The sequence below is a fragment of the Nematolebias whitei genome, chromosome 22 (genome assembly GCF_014905685.2).
Source record: "Nematolebias whitei isolate Nwh7 chromosome 22, NemWhi1, whole genome shotgun sequence".
NCBI classification, from domain to species: Eukaryota; Metazoa; Chordata; class Actinopteri; order Cyprinodontiformes; family Rivulidae; genus Nematolebias; species Nematolebias whitei.
The window spans coordinates 19,645,693-19,661,932 of record NC_056519.1 but is presented as its reverse complement, the minus strand read 5'-3'; the positions used below and the strand labels follow the sequence as shown (position 1 = coordinate 19,661,932).

Here is a 16,240-nt window from a genome sequence, read left to right as displayed (position 1 = left end):
TTCTGTTTATTTTGTGACACAATTTGTGTTTGCAGATGTAGTGTTCAAATACGTTTGACAAGCATCACTTTTAGATCTGTGCAAATGGAAAAATACTCTTTTTTTTTTTTTTTTTAATAAAGGGGGGAAAATGAAATGTGATTATGCTTGTGACGTTGCTGTTTTGACTCTTTGATCTAATCACATCTCTGAGCTGAGGGTTAATAGCAGCAGGGGGGAGGTGGATGCTCATGGCAGCTGGAGGAAGCTGCTCAGATCTGGAACAATGTAGTCGCTGTAGTGCCCGTCGATGAAACCCTTCCCACTGTTATGAATGAACCAGCAGTACACGTTAGATCCATGTTTTTTGTTCAGTCTGTAGTCCTTCTGCCAGCCCCTGACAAACAAATACACAGATTTAACTTTGTAACAGGAAGTGTTTATAATTGGGGGTTTTTATAATAAAATGCACAAAGTACCTGGTGACATGTAGTATGTTGCTCTTCACCTCCATGGTGGCCTCCGGCTTCAGGGGGTCAGCTCCTTCGTGGATGTCATACACCCTCACATCAGGCTCTTGGGAAAACTGCCCTGTGAGATCAGTTTTTATATTAAACTACACCTGAACTTGTCAAATGGTGACATAAATGCTGCTAGGCCTGTCGTGATAAACAATAAATCAATCGCATGATAAATGATAAACAATATTATCGTGTATCGCAATAATTTCTGACAATCGCCCTGCAAAATTTGTTATCGTGACAGGCCTAAATGCCTGATTGTAAATGGTAAATGGACTGTACTTATAGAGCACCTTTCTATCTTATGAAGATACTCAAAGCTCTTTACAACACAATCTGTGCTCTCATTTATCTATCCATACATCATTCTACTAGATCTGTACATAGACTAATCAGTGCTTTAGATCATATTCATATATCAATGGGACACACATGGGAGGCAATGAGGGGTTAAGCGTTTTGCCCAGGGACACTTCGGCATGTGACTGCTGGTGGAATCAAACCCTCAACTCTTCCATTGGAGGACGACTGCTGTAACCACTCAGCTGCCCTACATTGTAATGATAATGAATGAAAAAATGCTCCTTAAAGTTTTTAGACGTATTTACCACCTCAGATGTTTAGCTCTCAAATTGTCATTATTTTAATACAAAAACATTTTATACCAAAGTGGCTTTAGTAATTATCAACTGATGGCCCACATAGGCCTGTCACGATAAACAAATCAATTAATCGCATGATAAATGAAAATTATCAACCTCATTTTCATTTATCAGCTTTTATCGTTTCTTTGTGTCTCTCTCTTTCTAGTGAAGACACTGGATGACAAAAAGCTCAAATCCCGTGCTCTTCACTGACTCCTCCCTTTCTCTTTAAAATCCATTTTAACCATTCAAAATTACGTTTTTGGATGTTAAGAGCAGCCAAACTAAGAAGCTAAGCTAACAGGCCGACCTGGGAGGGACACATCTTGTCAAAGATCCAAACTGCCTCCTTCCCATTTTTCTTGAAGAGACACGCTGCTCGCTCCCTCAGTATCCATCCTTCAGTTTTATACTGCTGTCTGGTGGTCATAAAAAGGTACTACATGCAAACCAAATTAAGATAGAAAACATTTCTGCGTAAATTTGACAATAATTACTAATTATTGTCAAATTTCAAACAATATCTTTTATTGCAATAATTTCTGAGACAATTAATCGCCCAGCAAAATTTGTTATCGTGACAAGCCTAGGCCCACAGGCCAATAGTGGCAGACTGGAAAGGCACTTTTGATCCACAGGTGTGTGGTGTTAGAGGTTGTTCAGAAACATAAATGCTGCTATTTCCTGGGTTAACTTTGCATTTTAGGCTTTGAGTGTGACTACGAACAAAATGTTTATGTTCCTGATTTCTATAAACATTTTCTACAAATATGTAAAATGGATCTATACCCATATCTCCTGTCAGTTAGGATCAAAGTGTGCAACTGTTCCTCCTGATCTATGATTTGCACATTTGCAAACAGTACGCATTAGGATCAGTCAGGACTGGGTTGGGTTGTGTTCGAGCTGGTTTGGCGACGTCTCCTACCTATGAGCCCATGGACGAGAGGTGAATACTGGTTGTCGTTGGGAAGGTAAATCCCCAGGAAGTCCACATTGACCGGGTGTTTCTTCCAAACACGGTGAAGCAGCACCATCACCTGGATCCTATCATTTATTGTGATGGTGACCTGATCGTTCTTCACTATAGAAATCCTCACCCTGAAACAGAATCGGAGTTAAAACCGGATGAAATCCTCTGAATGCTAGACGGGGCAGACTGACGAGCCTTGAGTTACCCGTCCTGGGTGATTTCAGCCGTGGCCCCCCAGGTGAACGAGTTGTTGTTCCTGCCGTCAGTCGTGGTGATGCGGTCAGTGCTGACCGTCACACTGAACCCTTCAGGCTGGTAGTAGACTGAGATGACCCCGAAGTAGGTGCTTAGTTTGCCTTTGTGCGCCATTTTGGAGCCGATTAGCTGACCATTAACAGCAACTCCTTCAAGACAGGATGAGACGGTTAGAAGCATTAAAGAGAGACTTCAGATACTTTGAAATGGTGTCCTGTGGCTGGTTATGAGCAATCAATATCTTACCTGTTGTAGATAGCCTTTTGTACAACTAAATCGATGAGCTGATTTTATGATTTAAACCTAAATTAATTTTCCAGCACATTTCCTTGTTTAAATAGAAGTTTATGTTTATTTGCAAGCGCAAATTCCAGCAGCAGCAGCTAGCTGTGTCTCTTCCAGTGCAGCCTGGTGCACTTTTGCAGGAATTTCATCGTATTTCTGCCAGAATAACCATGCAACGGCAATGCAAAGCTTCATAAAATAATGTGTGCATGATCCATTTGTTTTCAGATCACAGCGATGAATGATCTTGGCCACGAGAACTCAAACAGCCATCTACAACATGTAATAAAATACCATATGATATAGTTGTCCTTCAAAAGATCTGAACTATTCCTTTAAATTTCGCAGACATTGCAGCAGTAGTTGCAGGCAAGGCTTTAAAAATACTGGGGGGGGGGGGGGGGGGGGGTGAGGAAAAACGCATACAAACCACTTTTATGAACATCTTTTCCAAAACAAACTAAAAAAAAACGTGGCACCTGTTCCAGCGTCTGACAGCACGTTGAGGATGTGACCCGGTTTGGAGTCGATGTTGAAGCAGACGTCCATGTCCCTTCCAGGCAGGTGGATGATGAAGTGGGGGTCATCGTCCACTGTGTGAGGAACACTGAGCTGGTTAGGAACGCAGCAGGTGGAAACGTCATGATGCTCTGAAACCTTCACGTGTTACCTCTGTTAACGCCACGATTAAGGTTGGAAATGGTCTCCACTGGACCTATCTTAATCTCCTCCTGGTCTGAGGTCACCGTGGGTAAGGCGACCCACGGTGGAAGTGGAGGTGGCGTTGCATAGACCATATTAACAGGAGGAAGCCCAGTGTGAGTTGAGGCACCTGAGCAGCAGCCATGTTTGGGGTCCCTGGGGGAGTCGGCCAGCAGCCTCTCGTTGTCGCCCTCCACCAGCAGAGCGGTGAGCGGCGTGACAAACTGATGCTCCAAGGACAGAGTCTCGATCCGCTGCGTGATTTTTCTTTTTTTGGCTGCGGTTGTAGCCAAAGATCTGCAAGGGAAGCCAGCCTGCAGCTGTCAGTCACTGAAAACCAAACTACACTCTTCTTTTAGAAAGAGTAACTGCTGATTCACTTTCTAAAAACAAAGGTAGACCCGCCCGATATCTGAAAAACATGCTACACTGTTGTTGAATTAATGCCCTTTCTGTCAGAGACAATAATGTTTTGAGGCGCAATGAGACTAACCTGTATAAATAAAAGTTGAATGAATCTGTGTGTGTGTTTCCTTTGTACATTTAATACCCTGGCAGATGGCATAATGGTGCTTTTTTAAAGTATTTTCTACATTTAAATAAACTAGAGAAGTTGAATTTCCTGCGAAAATGCAGTGTGATCTTTATTGCAGAAGAACTTGTTGGAAAAACAGCTAAAATTAGTTAAAAACAGCTGTAATATAGCTGAACTGGAGGAACATGCCAAAGTTAGCAGAAGAAAGCAGAAAGAACAACTATTTGCCGAATTAGGGTTAAATATGTAGAAATGAGAACAAAAATTTGTTAATTAGCAAAAAAAAAACTAGCTGAAAAGTCAGAAAGAAGCCTACATTAAAAGAAGGATGTGGCGGGAGCACAGTTGTGCCCAATTAGGCTGAGAGACGCTAAAATGAGCACAAAAAAGTGAGAAATTTAATGAAAATAGCAAAAATTTGCACACAAAAACATAGAAATGAGAACAAAAATTTGTTAATTAGCAAAAAAAAAAAAAAAACTAGCTAAAGAAGCAGAAAGCAGCTTAAATTACCAAAATGAAGTGGAGAGAGCAAAATTGTGCCCAATTAAGCGTAAAGAACCAAAAATGAGCATAAAAAGTGAAAGATAACTAAAAAAAAAGGCAGAAATTTGCTTTAAAAACAGCTGATTAATAGCTAAAGAAGCTGAAAGAAGACAAAATTACCAGAAGGAAGTGGAGAGAGCACAATTGTGCCCAATTATACTAAAAGAAACAGAAATTAGCATAAAAAAGTAGAAATTACCATATGTGAAAAAGGCAGAGAATAGCTGAATAGTAGCTTAAAAAAAAGGCTGAAAGAGGATAAAATTACCAGAAGCAAGTGGAGAGAGCAAATTTTTGCTGAATTAGGCTGATAAAAGTTTAAATGAGTGCAAAAATGTGGAATTAGTTGAAAAGGCTAAAGTTAGCATAAAGCAGCTAAATAGTAGCTGAAATAGCTGAAACTTGCAGAAATAAGCTGAAAGGAGTTAGAAGAAGGACAACAATGTTGTAGTTAGCAGAATAAAGCTAAGAGGAACACAAAACAGCTGGAAAAACAGCTGAAAGTAGCTAAATTAATGTTTGAATTTGCACAAGGAAGCTGAAGCAGAACAAAATGTGAAAGGAGCAGTAAAAGGTTGTAAACAGATCTGAAGGATGTAAAATGAGCTCAGTTCATTTTCTATGAGAAAAAAAATGTCAGAAAAGGCTAAATATTTAACAAAAACTAGCTGCACCAATACCAAAGGTCATAGCAGGATTGGTCTGAAAGAGCTGAACATTTTGATTTATGATTTGTTGAAACAGTATAAAAATCGTGGAACGAGAAAGATGCCAAAAAAACATACAGAAGAAAAATGGATCACAATAGAGTGAATGCTTCATGAACAATCAAACAATTAGCATATTTTCTATAAATATTTATTTTGTCTTTTTAATCCCCGTGTAGTTTTTTTCATAGGTTTTCTATAATAAGTGCTTTGTATTATGTTCCCATGGCTGCCTTTGTTTGTCTTTTAGTGTAATTTGCATGGCTGGAGCAGAATAAGTAGAAAATCAATGGTTTTAAATGGGGGGGGGGGTGGGGGGGGGTTCAAGAGCATGAATCAGATTTGCAAAACTCATGATCAAATTTTTGGAGTTTACACACGTACTAGTTTGACTTCCTTTCTTCTTCATTTTTTCAACTACGGTATGTACGTACATCATTGCCTCAGGCATCCACCGAGTGGTGCTCTAGCACCCTCAGCACCCCCACTTAAACCAATTAGGGGTGAGGCTGGAAATGTTTCTCCCATCAAAGCGGGGGCGGCATGAAAAGTTTGAGAACCACAGGTCTGACTTGTTCTAATGAGAATCACATGAAGTAGAAAATACTTTGACATTATGAGACGTCAGCGGAGTTCGTGCTGTAAATGCTCACCTTTCACCGATCAGCTGCTTGATGGTGAGATAAGCCCACATCTGTCTGGCGAATCCAGTGAACGAGTGCTGCTGTTCGGCCAGCTCTTTGTCCAACTCGGTCGTGTCAGCGTCGATCTGCAAAGTGAGGTCCAGATTGGCCTGCAGGACACAATTGGGATAGTGGACACCGTTTGAAAGTGCTTTAAATGTAAACTATTGAAGATTAACATTTAATTCAAAAACATTTTAACAATGGTGATTTAGCCACTTATTAGGGGTGCTCCAGCAGCCCTAAAGTTAACTCAGCACCCCTGATAAATAAAGAAACCATTAGGATTTTGTAAAGAAACTAGCTCTCAAATCTTCGATTCACTGAAATATTGAAAAAAAAAAGGAATAAAAATTGAATAAACGATGACAAACAGGCCAGTAAAATCAGCATTATTGATTCATTTATTTTGCATGAGTTGGCTCTTCGACACCACCTGTCAATCAATAAACTGACCAATCAGCAATCTCAGTTTTTCCTGGAAGTGAAACGCCCCTTACCTGCAGGAGCTCCACCCCCTTTTCTTCTGACAACATTGACAAGGTTTTGCATTATGAACACTTGACAATCATAGGGATTTCATGAACAAACATCAGAAAAAAAATTATTAAATGTTGTCAGTGGAGCACATGTTTGGAGTGTTTAGAGGACGTAATGCAGTTTAGTCCATTTCCAAAACCTAAACGAATTCTGGAACAATGTAAAAGATGGATAAAAGCCGACGGCTGACATCATGATCAGCTGAATAGAGCAGTTATAAACAGGAAGTACAGCATGTTCATCTGTATGAAGGTAACTGCAGACAAATCCTCCATTTTTCTGTCATATACATTCTATGTTTAACGGTTAAATTAAAGGTTAATTAGTTGTGCTTTGTGTGTTTTGTGTGTAGATATATGTTGCAACTTCTGGTTGCATAAGTTTAGTCTTTGTTATGATCAGTTATCAGTTTTGTACAAAGCGTTTATTAGGTTGTGTAATGTAAAGCAGAGCGCTACATTTGTAGCATCTTAGCTAGCGCGTCTGTATCGCGTGCCGCTAGCTTAGTGCTACTTCTTGCTGCTCTCTAAAATTGTTATGGAATCAAGTGTTTACTTATGTAGGTAAACGTAGCTGTTTATAAAAACCGTTAAAATACGCCAGAATGCAGGAAACGGCATCTACTTTATTCCAAAATTTTGGGGGGAGGACCCCCAGATCCTCCACCAATGTGCTCCCCCACACCTTTACAAATGCTTCCAACGCCAATGGCCACCATGTTGTTCAAGCCAAGAGCCATTGTCAGCACTGGGGGCTAAGCGCCCCTAATGGTCAGATAATAGAATCGCCCCTGCATTTTAAAACACTATTTGGGACATATTAAATTGGGGTTCAGAAGAAAGGTTGTGAACAATTAATATCTTACCTGTTGTAGATAGCTCGTTGAATGACCTCAGTTCAAAGTGAGGGACTACTATGACATTTTGGAGTCTGGAGGTGGTGGAAGACCACAGCAATCTATTGTTGGTCTTGGCTGTGTTTGCACTAGTGGCTGTCCTCCAGTCTCCAACACTTTATTTCATTCAAATCCCAATATATAAACCTCTGTTAATTTATCCTGTCAGATGTAAACTGCAGTATAAAAAGGTCTTGTAAAGTGCTATCTACAACAGGTAAGATACTAATTGTCCAAATCTTTTCCTCAAACTCTACTCCAAAATGTTTAAATTGTTCCTTTAATCCTTTAGTTCCTTTAGTCTGATCAAAAAAATCCTACCTTTTAATTAAAAAACGCTGAAGTTTCCATAAAGTTAACTTTGTTTTAATGACAAAATGATTAGATTTCCCCTCCCCTGCTTGTTTGTGTTTCTTTAAACTCATCAAAATTATCACAATTACAGTATCTTGGGTCAACATGAGCCCTAGAAACAATTTGTTAAAGAGGAAACACGTTTTGTGACAAAGATCGAAGGGTCTTTTTGTTGGGCAGCAAAAGTTTTAAACTTAAAGAAAGTTTGACTCTTTGTGAAGTTGTTGCTAACCCAGCAGGCCTGTCTATCTCACTGAATCCACATGTCGGTGAAAAGTAGAGTAGTGAAATAGAGTGCGCATGTGCTCCACTCACAGCTGCGGCCGTAGTGAAGCTTGTCAGCGTGTTGGTCTCTGATGGCAGAACCCGCCCGGCCACCACCAGCTCCGAGCCGCTGAAGTACATATCAAACCGATCCCGGGTGACGTCTGCCACAGAATCATCTGGGAACTGAATGGCAATTTTCCTCATCAGAGGAGATGAAACCTGGCTGTAGAACGCCTGCAAACGGACAAAAAAACAGTAAAAATATGAGCATATCTTCTGTTTTTGGTTTTGGAAAATTCAAAGCAGTGTTTATAAAAAATGATTTCCATTCAGCTTTAATGAAGGGATGAGGAGAGCAGGCCTTCTGATGGCACTTTTGTCAGGTGCAGCGGTCGTACCCGTAGCTGTTCTGCTGCGTCGTGGTTGGCGTAAATCCTCTGGGCCATGCCCCTGTTCTCCATGGAGATACGTTCCAGGAAGTCGTAGTCCACATCAAAGCCGATGCCCACAGAGAAGAGCGAGAAATCTTCCCTCATCGCCCGCCTCACGTTCTTCTGTATGGCACTGAGTTTGATCTCTCCTGCAGAGAGAATCCACGGTTAAAAATCAACATTAAACACTAAAAATATGATGGCTAACATCCTCTCCTCTGACTGGCAGGGGTGCTTCCTCCTGCAAGAAGAGGTGGGCCTTGAGCAATTGGAGCCACCTGGGCTCAGTAATTTAAAAGAGAGCTAAAAGAGAGTGGGAGATCATGAACAAACTCAAAATAAGTTTGTGAGTCTAGTTTTTTCCTAAACCAAAAACGTTGGCGATATCCCGGACGAGCCCCCATTTATCACAGGCCCGGCTCATGGTCCATAACCAAATTGAGGGGAGACAAATGCATGGGCCAATTAAAATAGTTTTATTGCACAAAACAAACCCAACCAAAGATAATAAATATGAATGTGCAAGTTTAGTGCGTGTACTGTAAGAGTGAGTGGATGTGCCTCTGAAAGAATATGTCCAACCAAAACCAAACTTGAACAAAGGACAAAAAGAGTACCTGGAGGAGCAGGAGAGCGAAAAAGTTAGTAGAGCTCTCTTTAAAATTACTGAGCCCAGGTGGCTCCAACTGCTCAACTCCCATGCCTTCAGGGGGAATGACCCCTGCCAGTCAAAGGAGGGGCTGTGACACTAACACCGATCTTTCTCTTCTATTGTGCTCACAAGTGCCATCCTTTTTACAGGTTTCGTCTCTAAGCTTGGCTAACCATGGCTGAAGAGTTTAAACATGTGTTTCTGGTTGGTTCTTACCAACAGTGGGATCTCCATCTGACACCAGAATGATCATGGAGACGGAGCGAGAGTTGATGAAACTCTGACGCGAAGCCCTCGTTAGCATCTGAACCGCTCTCATTAGCGCCTCGTTGATGTTGGTGCCTGTTAGTAAAATGTTCAGGTGAGTCAGTGTATAACAGCAGACTATGAAGGGCAAACAGTTTGACCCAGTTGGGTCTGCTCCCACAGATTGATTACGTGACCATGTGGTACACAAATTACAATCAACCAGTCAGCGAATTGCACATGGTATGTGTATAAGCTCACCTGCCTTACATTTCTTCCATTCCAACCTCTCCACCACCAAAGAAGACCAAAGAAAGTCAGGGGCATTCTCACCAAGCTTTTTGTTGAAGGTCTTGTGGTCCATCCATATCTTTATCTTTCCTTTTTGAGTCACAGGGGTCACTGGTGCTCATATCCAGCAGTCACCGTGCGAGAGGCGGGGTACACCCTGGACAGGTCTCCAGTCCATCACAGGGCTTGTAATCCCAATGTCCTTTAACATCTCTTTGGTCTTGCTCATAGTGGTGGAGAAGTTAAAATGGACTAAACTGATTCTGTGAACTGGAGTGCTTTATGCACCAGTTGAGATCAGATATAAAACCAAAATGTCACACAAACACACAGTCTAATCAGGTTGTTCAGGATCAAATACTTGCTTCCCTTAATGATAGACAAATAAACTTTTGTGTAATTTTTCACTTTATTTTCATTTAAGATTTATCTCTATTTCAATGAAGCCACTGAAAATTAGAAATTGGTCATTTATGGACAAACTGTTCTTCAGTGCAGAATGCTTCTCTGTCGTACCTCCATTGGGTTTGATGTCCTCGATGTACCTTTTAGCATCTGCAGTCTGAATTATAGTGCCTGGGACCAGGTCCTCGTTCCAGCAGCGCACATTGTGATTAAAGTCTATGATGTTGAAATTATCTTTAGCAGTCAAGTCATCTAAAATAGCCTTCATGGCTGCCACCGTCTGCAAGAAGAGTTTTTAAAATTGAGTGCATTCTAGAAAATGGCCACATGAGGGCAGTATTTGCACGATGTGCATAAGAAATTATCAAAATGGGAACCTTTCTGAGATAATAAATGTAGACCGTTGATATTTACCTGCTTCATTTTGACCCCCCACATGGACCCGCTCACATCGATGACAAATACAATATTTTTAGGGAGAGGGGAGAGGTTCGAAGGCGCGAAGAAAAGAATAAAATGGTTGTCGGAAACCTAAATAGAAACAATAAAACCACACGTCAGACACATGCAACAAGTTTCTATCCATGTTAAAAGTAATAAAGCAGATATTTTACAAGACCCTGGATGAGTAAAACATGTGATACCTGGAGTTCCCCAGCATTGCTGTCTCTGTTCACGTCATATTTGACAGAGAAGACTCCATCGATGGCACTGCTGGTGCAGTTGTCACATTTTCTCTGCTGCTGTAAAGTGGGCTTGAAGACGACATGAGCCTGAGCACAGAGAAGAATCAGCAAAGAATAATTATCTCAAGAAAACAGCATTTCATTTAAAAAAAATAATAAATTCACTTTGAAAACAGGAGTTAAATCAATAAAATTGTGCCTCCTGCAAGTAAAAGTACCATATTTTTCAGACTATAAGGTGCACTTAAAATCCTTTATTTTTATTTTTTAAAAATCGACAGTGCGCCTTACGTATTAATTCTGGTTGAGCTTACTGACCTCGAACTAATTTTATGTGTTACAACTGAACAATGTTGAGAGTTATTGTGAACGAGTTGAATAAAGTTTGACGTATCTGACTGTTTTGTTTCACTTAATGCTCCGGTGCGCCTTATAGTCCAAAAAATACGGTAAATCTTTCTTAGCCATAAAAAGATACTGGCAAGTTTTATTCTGAAAATGTTATTACTGAAATATGAATTTGTGCTTTTGACCTGTGAGATGCAGAAAACTGAACCGAAGATGGAAATAAAAGCTCAAGAAAAATGGTCAAAATAAGCAAAAACCTTCGGGTTTTCTAGCTGGAATAGAACCAACAACTCATGAATTCAGTTGAAATCTGAAGAAAAAGCACAAATATACAAATGAACCAGGTGGAGGTTCTATGTCTCTTACCTTGTCTTCGGTTGACGTAACTTTAACGAAGTCTGCAAACTGAGCTCCAAGCGTGTTTGGTGTTTCCACGAAGGCAATCCCATTGGGCTCATAGATGTACACATCCACCTAACAACAGACTGGGTTAAAGAAGAGTTCAACCACACGCAGATACATCGTGAATCAGGATCTTCTCACCTGGAAGTGTGGCACCAGCCTCCCAGGCTGCAAGTACAGAAAATGCTCATAGAAGCCTAGTTTCCTTTCCATCATCTCCTGGTAGTGAAGCTCAAACTCAATGTTGCTGCCGGGAGGAACGTGGACCTCCGTCTTAAAGGTCTCCAAGTCCTGGGAATTCGCCCTGGAAGGCAGAAAAACATATTGATTGTGCGTCGTTGTGCAGCTGTGTGAATGAGTTCACCAGCGCTCTGGTGCACCTGACGATGCCTGCTGCCTTGTTTTCTGATCTGGCCTGAGCGTACAGATTCCTGGCATGGGTCTTCTCCTTCACCGAGCCCACAAATATGATGCCGTTCACGTTCCTGCGACAGAAGGAGAAGCTCAGATGGTGCCTGCTCCGTGTGACGGAGAGCTGCAGGAAGCTTGGCTCACATGGTGAAGTTGGAGATGAACGCTCGTTTGGGGATCTGCACGTTGAAGGCGATGCTCTGAGCTTTGGAGCCCGAGTTGACCACGGAGCTCCTGACGGTGACGTGAGCAAAGCGTGACGTGATGCGGCTCTCCACCTTGTAGCTCCTGACCGTGATGTCCTCTCCACTCACGACCTGGCCAGACAGCAGACGTGTGAGAGGAGTAAAGGCAGGGTTGGATGTTGCTCGGACATTTTCTGCTGTTCAGTCATCTTTTATAATTATTATTACGATTTAAGAGGAATCATAACTGTTGTTTCCCTGTTTATAGTTTCTTCTGTAGCTTTTGTTGCAATCAAACCACTTCCACATACTTTGTGCTATTTTAATAATCACTCACATTAAAACTAGGGATGCACGATATTATCGGCATGGTATCAATATCGGACGATAATATCGGACATCGGCCATTCCACCAAACTAACTCACCGATATAAAAGGCACTGTTAATATATATATATATGTGTGTTTGTGTGTGTGTGTGTGTGTGGGTGTGTGTGTGTGTGTGTGTGTGTACAGCAGAGAAAACTATGTAGTGTCTGTAAGTAGATCTAGGAAAAAACAATATCGGTATTAGTATCGGTTATCGGTTATTGGTTATCGGTCATCGGCCAAATAAGTTTTAACATATTGGCATATCAAATATCAGCCAAAAATCCAATATTGTGCATCCCTAATTAAAATAGTTGATTCCATCAAAAAAAAAAAAAAGGTTGATACTTGGATTATTTAATTTTATTTGTAAAATTTTCCTCGTAAAAATACAGTAAGATTTTATTGGCTCTTTCAGCACCATTTTTTTTTTCTCTGTCTACTTCAACATATTTTGTCTCTTTAAGCTCCTTTTACATTTTAATTAAAGTCAGTTTATTTATAGCCAAATCACAACAGAAGTCATCTCAGGGCACTGAACAGAAACATTCACAAACATAAAAAGTAAGCTAATAACATTATTTATCCGAGAGCAGACGAGTCTAACGCCATCGTAGACTCTCATCTTGAGCAAGCATGAAGGCGACAGTGGGGAGGAAAAACTCCCTCATGAGGAAGAAACCTTTAGCAGAACCAGGCTCAGGACAAGCGGCCATCTGCTTCGACCAGCTGGGTCATTTTACTGTCATGCTATACTTAGCCTTAGTAGCAGGATCAGCTAATTTTATCTTTTAGCTACAGTTTTGCTAATTACACCTTTCAGCTACTGTTTAACTGGTTTTAGCGACTGTTTTGCTAATTTTAGCTTTTAGCAACACAATTTAAAGAAATATGAGGAATATGTGCACAGCTGGCCTTCAGGTGGGGGAAAATGACACGATTCTTTAATTAAAACCATTATTTTGGAGCTATTTTTAATTTTTTTTTTTTTAAATAAAAGCAGGTTAAAACTTGATCGTGCGGAGAAGAAGCCACATCTGAGCGTGATCCAGGCGCGCTGCCATCGTCCCAGAGCTGGTTTCAGACATCTACAGCCGCTCAGTGACCAAGAAAGCCACCCTGATCACCGAGGACCCCTCATATCCACTACACAGCTGCTTCCAGATGCTTCCATCAAATTACCGAGTCCCACTGGCCAGGAAGAATATTTATAAGAAATCATTTGTAATGTGTTTTTTATTATGTTCTATTGTTGGTTCTTGTGTATGAATGTAGAGCGTGTCAAAGGAGAATAGACAAAGTTTTATCTTATCTTATCTTATTTAAAATGGACTGGGGCTTTGGTGAAGAAACGTCCAGCTGTGTTGAACAGCTGGACGTTCTTTAATCAGACACAAAAAAAGGGCAAAAACACAAGTTACTGCTTTTTTCAATGATGAAGGGCCTTCACAACATTTTGTTGGCATTAAACTCAAGGTGAGCTCGTTTTAAAAAAAAACTGCTTTATTTTTATTTTTATGTTTGACATTCATAAATCATTTGTTTCATTTAGCAAAGTCTGTTTTGAATCTTTGATAACAAGTCAGTCCGGTCTCATTTCAACCTTCTGGGACGCTTATATGTTGGAACTTATTCGGACTAAATATCTCCACAGCACTTTGTTAGTTCACGTGGAAGAATAAAATGAGGGAGCGACAAAAAGGGGGCAAACAGGGTGACATCGCGCAGAGCCAATAACCTGTCAGCCATGAGAATCTCATCAAACAGCAACGTATTGATCGTTAGATAAGCTTCAACTCTGTCACAGTGGAGGCAGCTGAAACAACAAGAGGCTGGTTTTACCTCATACTCTTCCTGCTCCTCGCCGGTCAGTGTGGCTCTCTGGAACAAACAAGATTTTGTTTAAAACACTCCGTCAGAACACGTTTCAGGTGTTTCTGTTCATGTTAGACATGCTTGTTTCTGTGAGATCAGGCAGATTCATCCAGCAGATCAATAACAAGTTGCAACAGAAATGACCAAACCCCTCACTTTGTGCCTCGCTCGATGATCCTGATGGGTCTGAGCTCCTGTCTGTAAAGAAAACGGACCATGAATCGCGTGAACGTCTTTGTGATTTTACAGAATTAAAGTTTAATTGTTGGTAGAATTTGCTTCTCGTATTGAAACATTAAAAAAAAGCCCCTTTTTATGAGAGGAAAACTGGGATTTGATTGACTAAATAACAGCAAAATGTGCATGGATTTTAGATTTGATGAAGAAGGTGCTGAAGATGGAGTAAAATCTGAAAATGGTGCTCACTATGATCTTATTTAAAGAAACGTCTTTCTGATTTAAACCATGCACGTTTTCCTGTTTTGTGATATTAAATAGTCTCAAAATTGTTCTCGGATTACCTTGTTTGGATCAGCAAAATCACGTTCTTTAAACAGAACATGTAAAAAAAACAATAGATTCAACGTGTGTGTACATTTGAGTAGAAATCTGTTGGCTTTTTGCAGGAGATAAAATAAACTTTAGCTGAGTTTCACCCTATTCTCTGACTGAATTTCCATCTTTTTAACTCACCACATCCTCCTCCCACTCTCCGTCTATCACAAACTCGAAACAGCAGCTCTGATGGGGGACCAGGAGGCCCAGAAGCAGCAACAGCAGACACCTCATGTTTTTGAGCTTATACACTCATATTCTCACGCGTGCATAAAAAATAATAAAAACAGCCCAGGCGTAGAAAGACGGTCCTTCTATAAAGGGAAACCTGCAGAGCTGAAAGCTGGAGGTTAAAATCCACTGAACCGATTGACGTCCAGCTCCTGTAAATATTTGTTGTGTGTGATGTAACGCAGTGAGGAGAAAGAAACTTTGAAACTTGACCTGCAGGGAGGATAAGTAGGATGGGTTTGAGTTATTTGCAGATTAAACAAAGATTTAAAACCTAACAGAATAATACACAACAAAAATATGAAACCTTATTATAAAGTTTACTGTGTGGACAAACATCTGCCGTATTTAAAACTAAAATTTTCTCATTATTTAAAGCTATAAACACCAAAGATGTATGACAAAACTCAGCTGTTTAATTACAGTATTGTAGCGATTCTGTGTTTTAGTTCTGCTCGTGTCGTTATGGTTATGTGTATTAGTTTTGTGTTCATTGTGATCTTTATGGTGATGTGTATAAAGTTGTAGGCTTCCCCTGACTGTCTCTGCTGGACTCCCACTCACATGTGAGAGATCTGTCATGTGGGCGGGGGATCAGGGGAGCAGGAGGAGAGGACCGGGAGAGGGGAGAGTTCGAGTGTGTTAGCGGGAGGCTAGTTCGGGAGCGCTACAGTTTGTTGCAGGTGTGAGCTGCGCCTCCGAAATAGCAGCTCGGTTTTTCAACGACTAATAAACCCGGTTGGTGGGAGTTCTACCTGTCGTGTCCTGGCGTCATTACATTGGTGTCAGAAGTAAACTTCATCGACGGAGCACCGCACCGCACCACCGTTTGAGCCGAGTGAGTGCTGTTAGCACGTTGTCTCCGCCAGCTACAACAGCGTCATGGACAGAACGCCTCTTCACGTGAGAGTTAAGTCGGAAAAAGAGGAGGACAGTGAGGCGTGGAGTGCAGAGCTTCATAAAATGGCTCGGGCGAAGGAGTCTCTGCGAGGCTCCGCGGCGAGGATGGCTACCGAGGCAGGTTTCGGCGCCAGCGGGAAGTCGGGGCTGTCGACGCCGTTGTCCCAGAGAGCGCCAAAAGATGTCAACGCGTTTGGCGGCGGCCATAACTGTTACAACGATGGCGGCGGCCATAATGTCGCTGTCCCGTTGAAGACGCCCAAGTACTCCGGTAGGTCAAGCTGGGAGGCGTTCCATGCACAGTTTGAGCTGCTGGCACAGGCTGGAAGATGGACAGTGGAGCATAAAGCCCTGCAGCTAGCTCTCT

At 41.3% G+C, this 16,240-nt stretch overlaps 1 protein-coding gene across 1 annotated transcript; it reads right to left on the bottom strand.

Annotated features, from left to right (window-relative positions):
- Positions 1-98: 98 nt before the first annotated feature.
- itih2 (inter-alpha-trypsin inhibitor heavy chain 2) lies at positions 99-15,143 on the bottom strand. The gene is made up of 20 exons (XM_037695896.1): positions 14,881-15,143; positions 14,344-14,385; positions 14,155-14,193; positions 11,903-12,075; positions 11,728-11,832; positions 11,489-11,651; positions 11,312-11,419; positions 10,556-10,684; positions 10,326-10,442; positions 10,023-10,191; positions 9,186-9,311; positions 8,285-8,466; positions 7,935-8,120; positions 5,801-5,940; positions 3,328-3,656; positions 3,137-3,250; positions 2,323-2,521; positions 2,073-2,245; positions 459-570; positions 99-376 (listed from the first exon to the last, which is right to left on the bottom strand). The coding sequence occupies exons 1-20, from the start codon at positions 14,974-14,976 to the stop codon at positions 229-231; spliced, it is 2,850 nt and encodes a 949-aa protein (XP_037551824.1). The 5' UTR covers positions 14,977-15,143; the 3' UTR covers positions 99-228.
- Between the last annotated feature and the right edge of the window lie 1,097 nt (positions 15,144-16,240).

Coding starts and splice junctions, on each gene's coding strand:
- itih2 (XM_037695896.1), bottom strand. CDS start 14,976: ATGAGGTGTCTGCTGTTGCTGCTTCTGGGCCTCCTGGTCCCCCATCAG. Junction 11,833..11,902: donor TTCATCTCCAACTTCACCAT/GTGAGCCAAGCT, acceptor CTTCTGTCGCAG/GAACGTGAACGGCATCATAT. Junction 11,420..11,488: donor GGCTGGTGCCACACTTCCAG/GTGAGAAGATCC, acceptor GTCTGTTGTTAG/GTGGATGTGTACATCTATGA.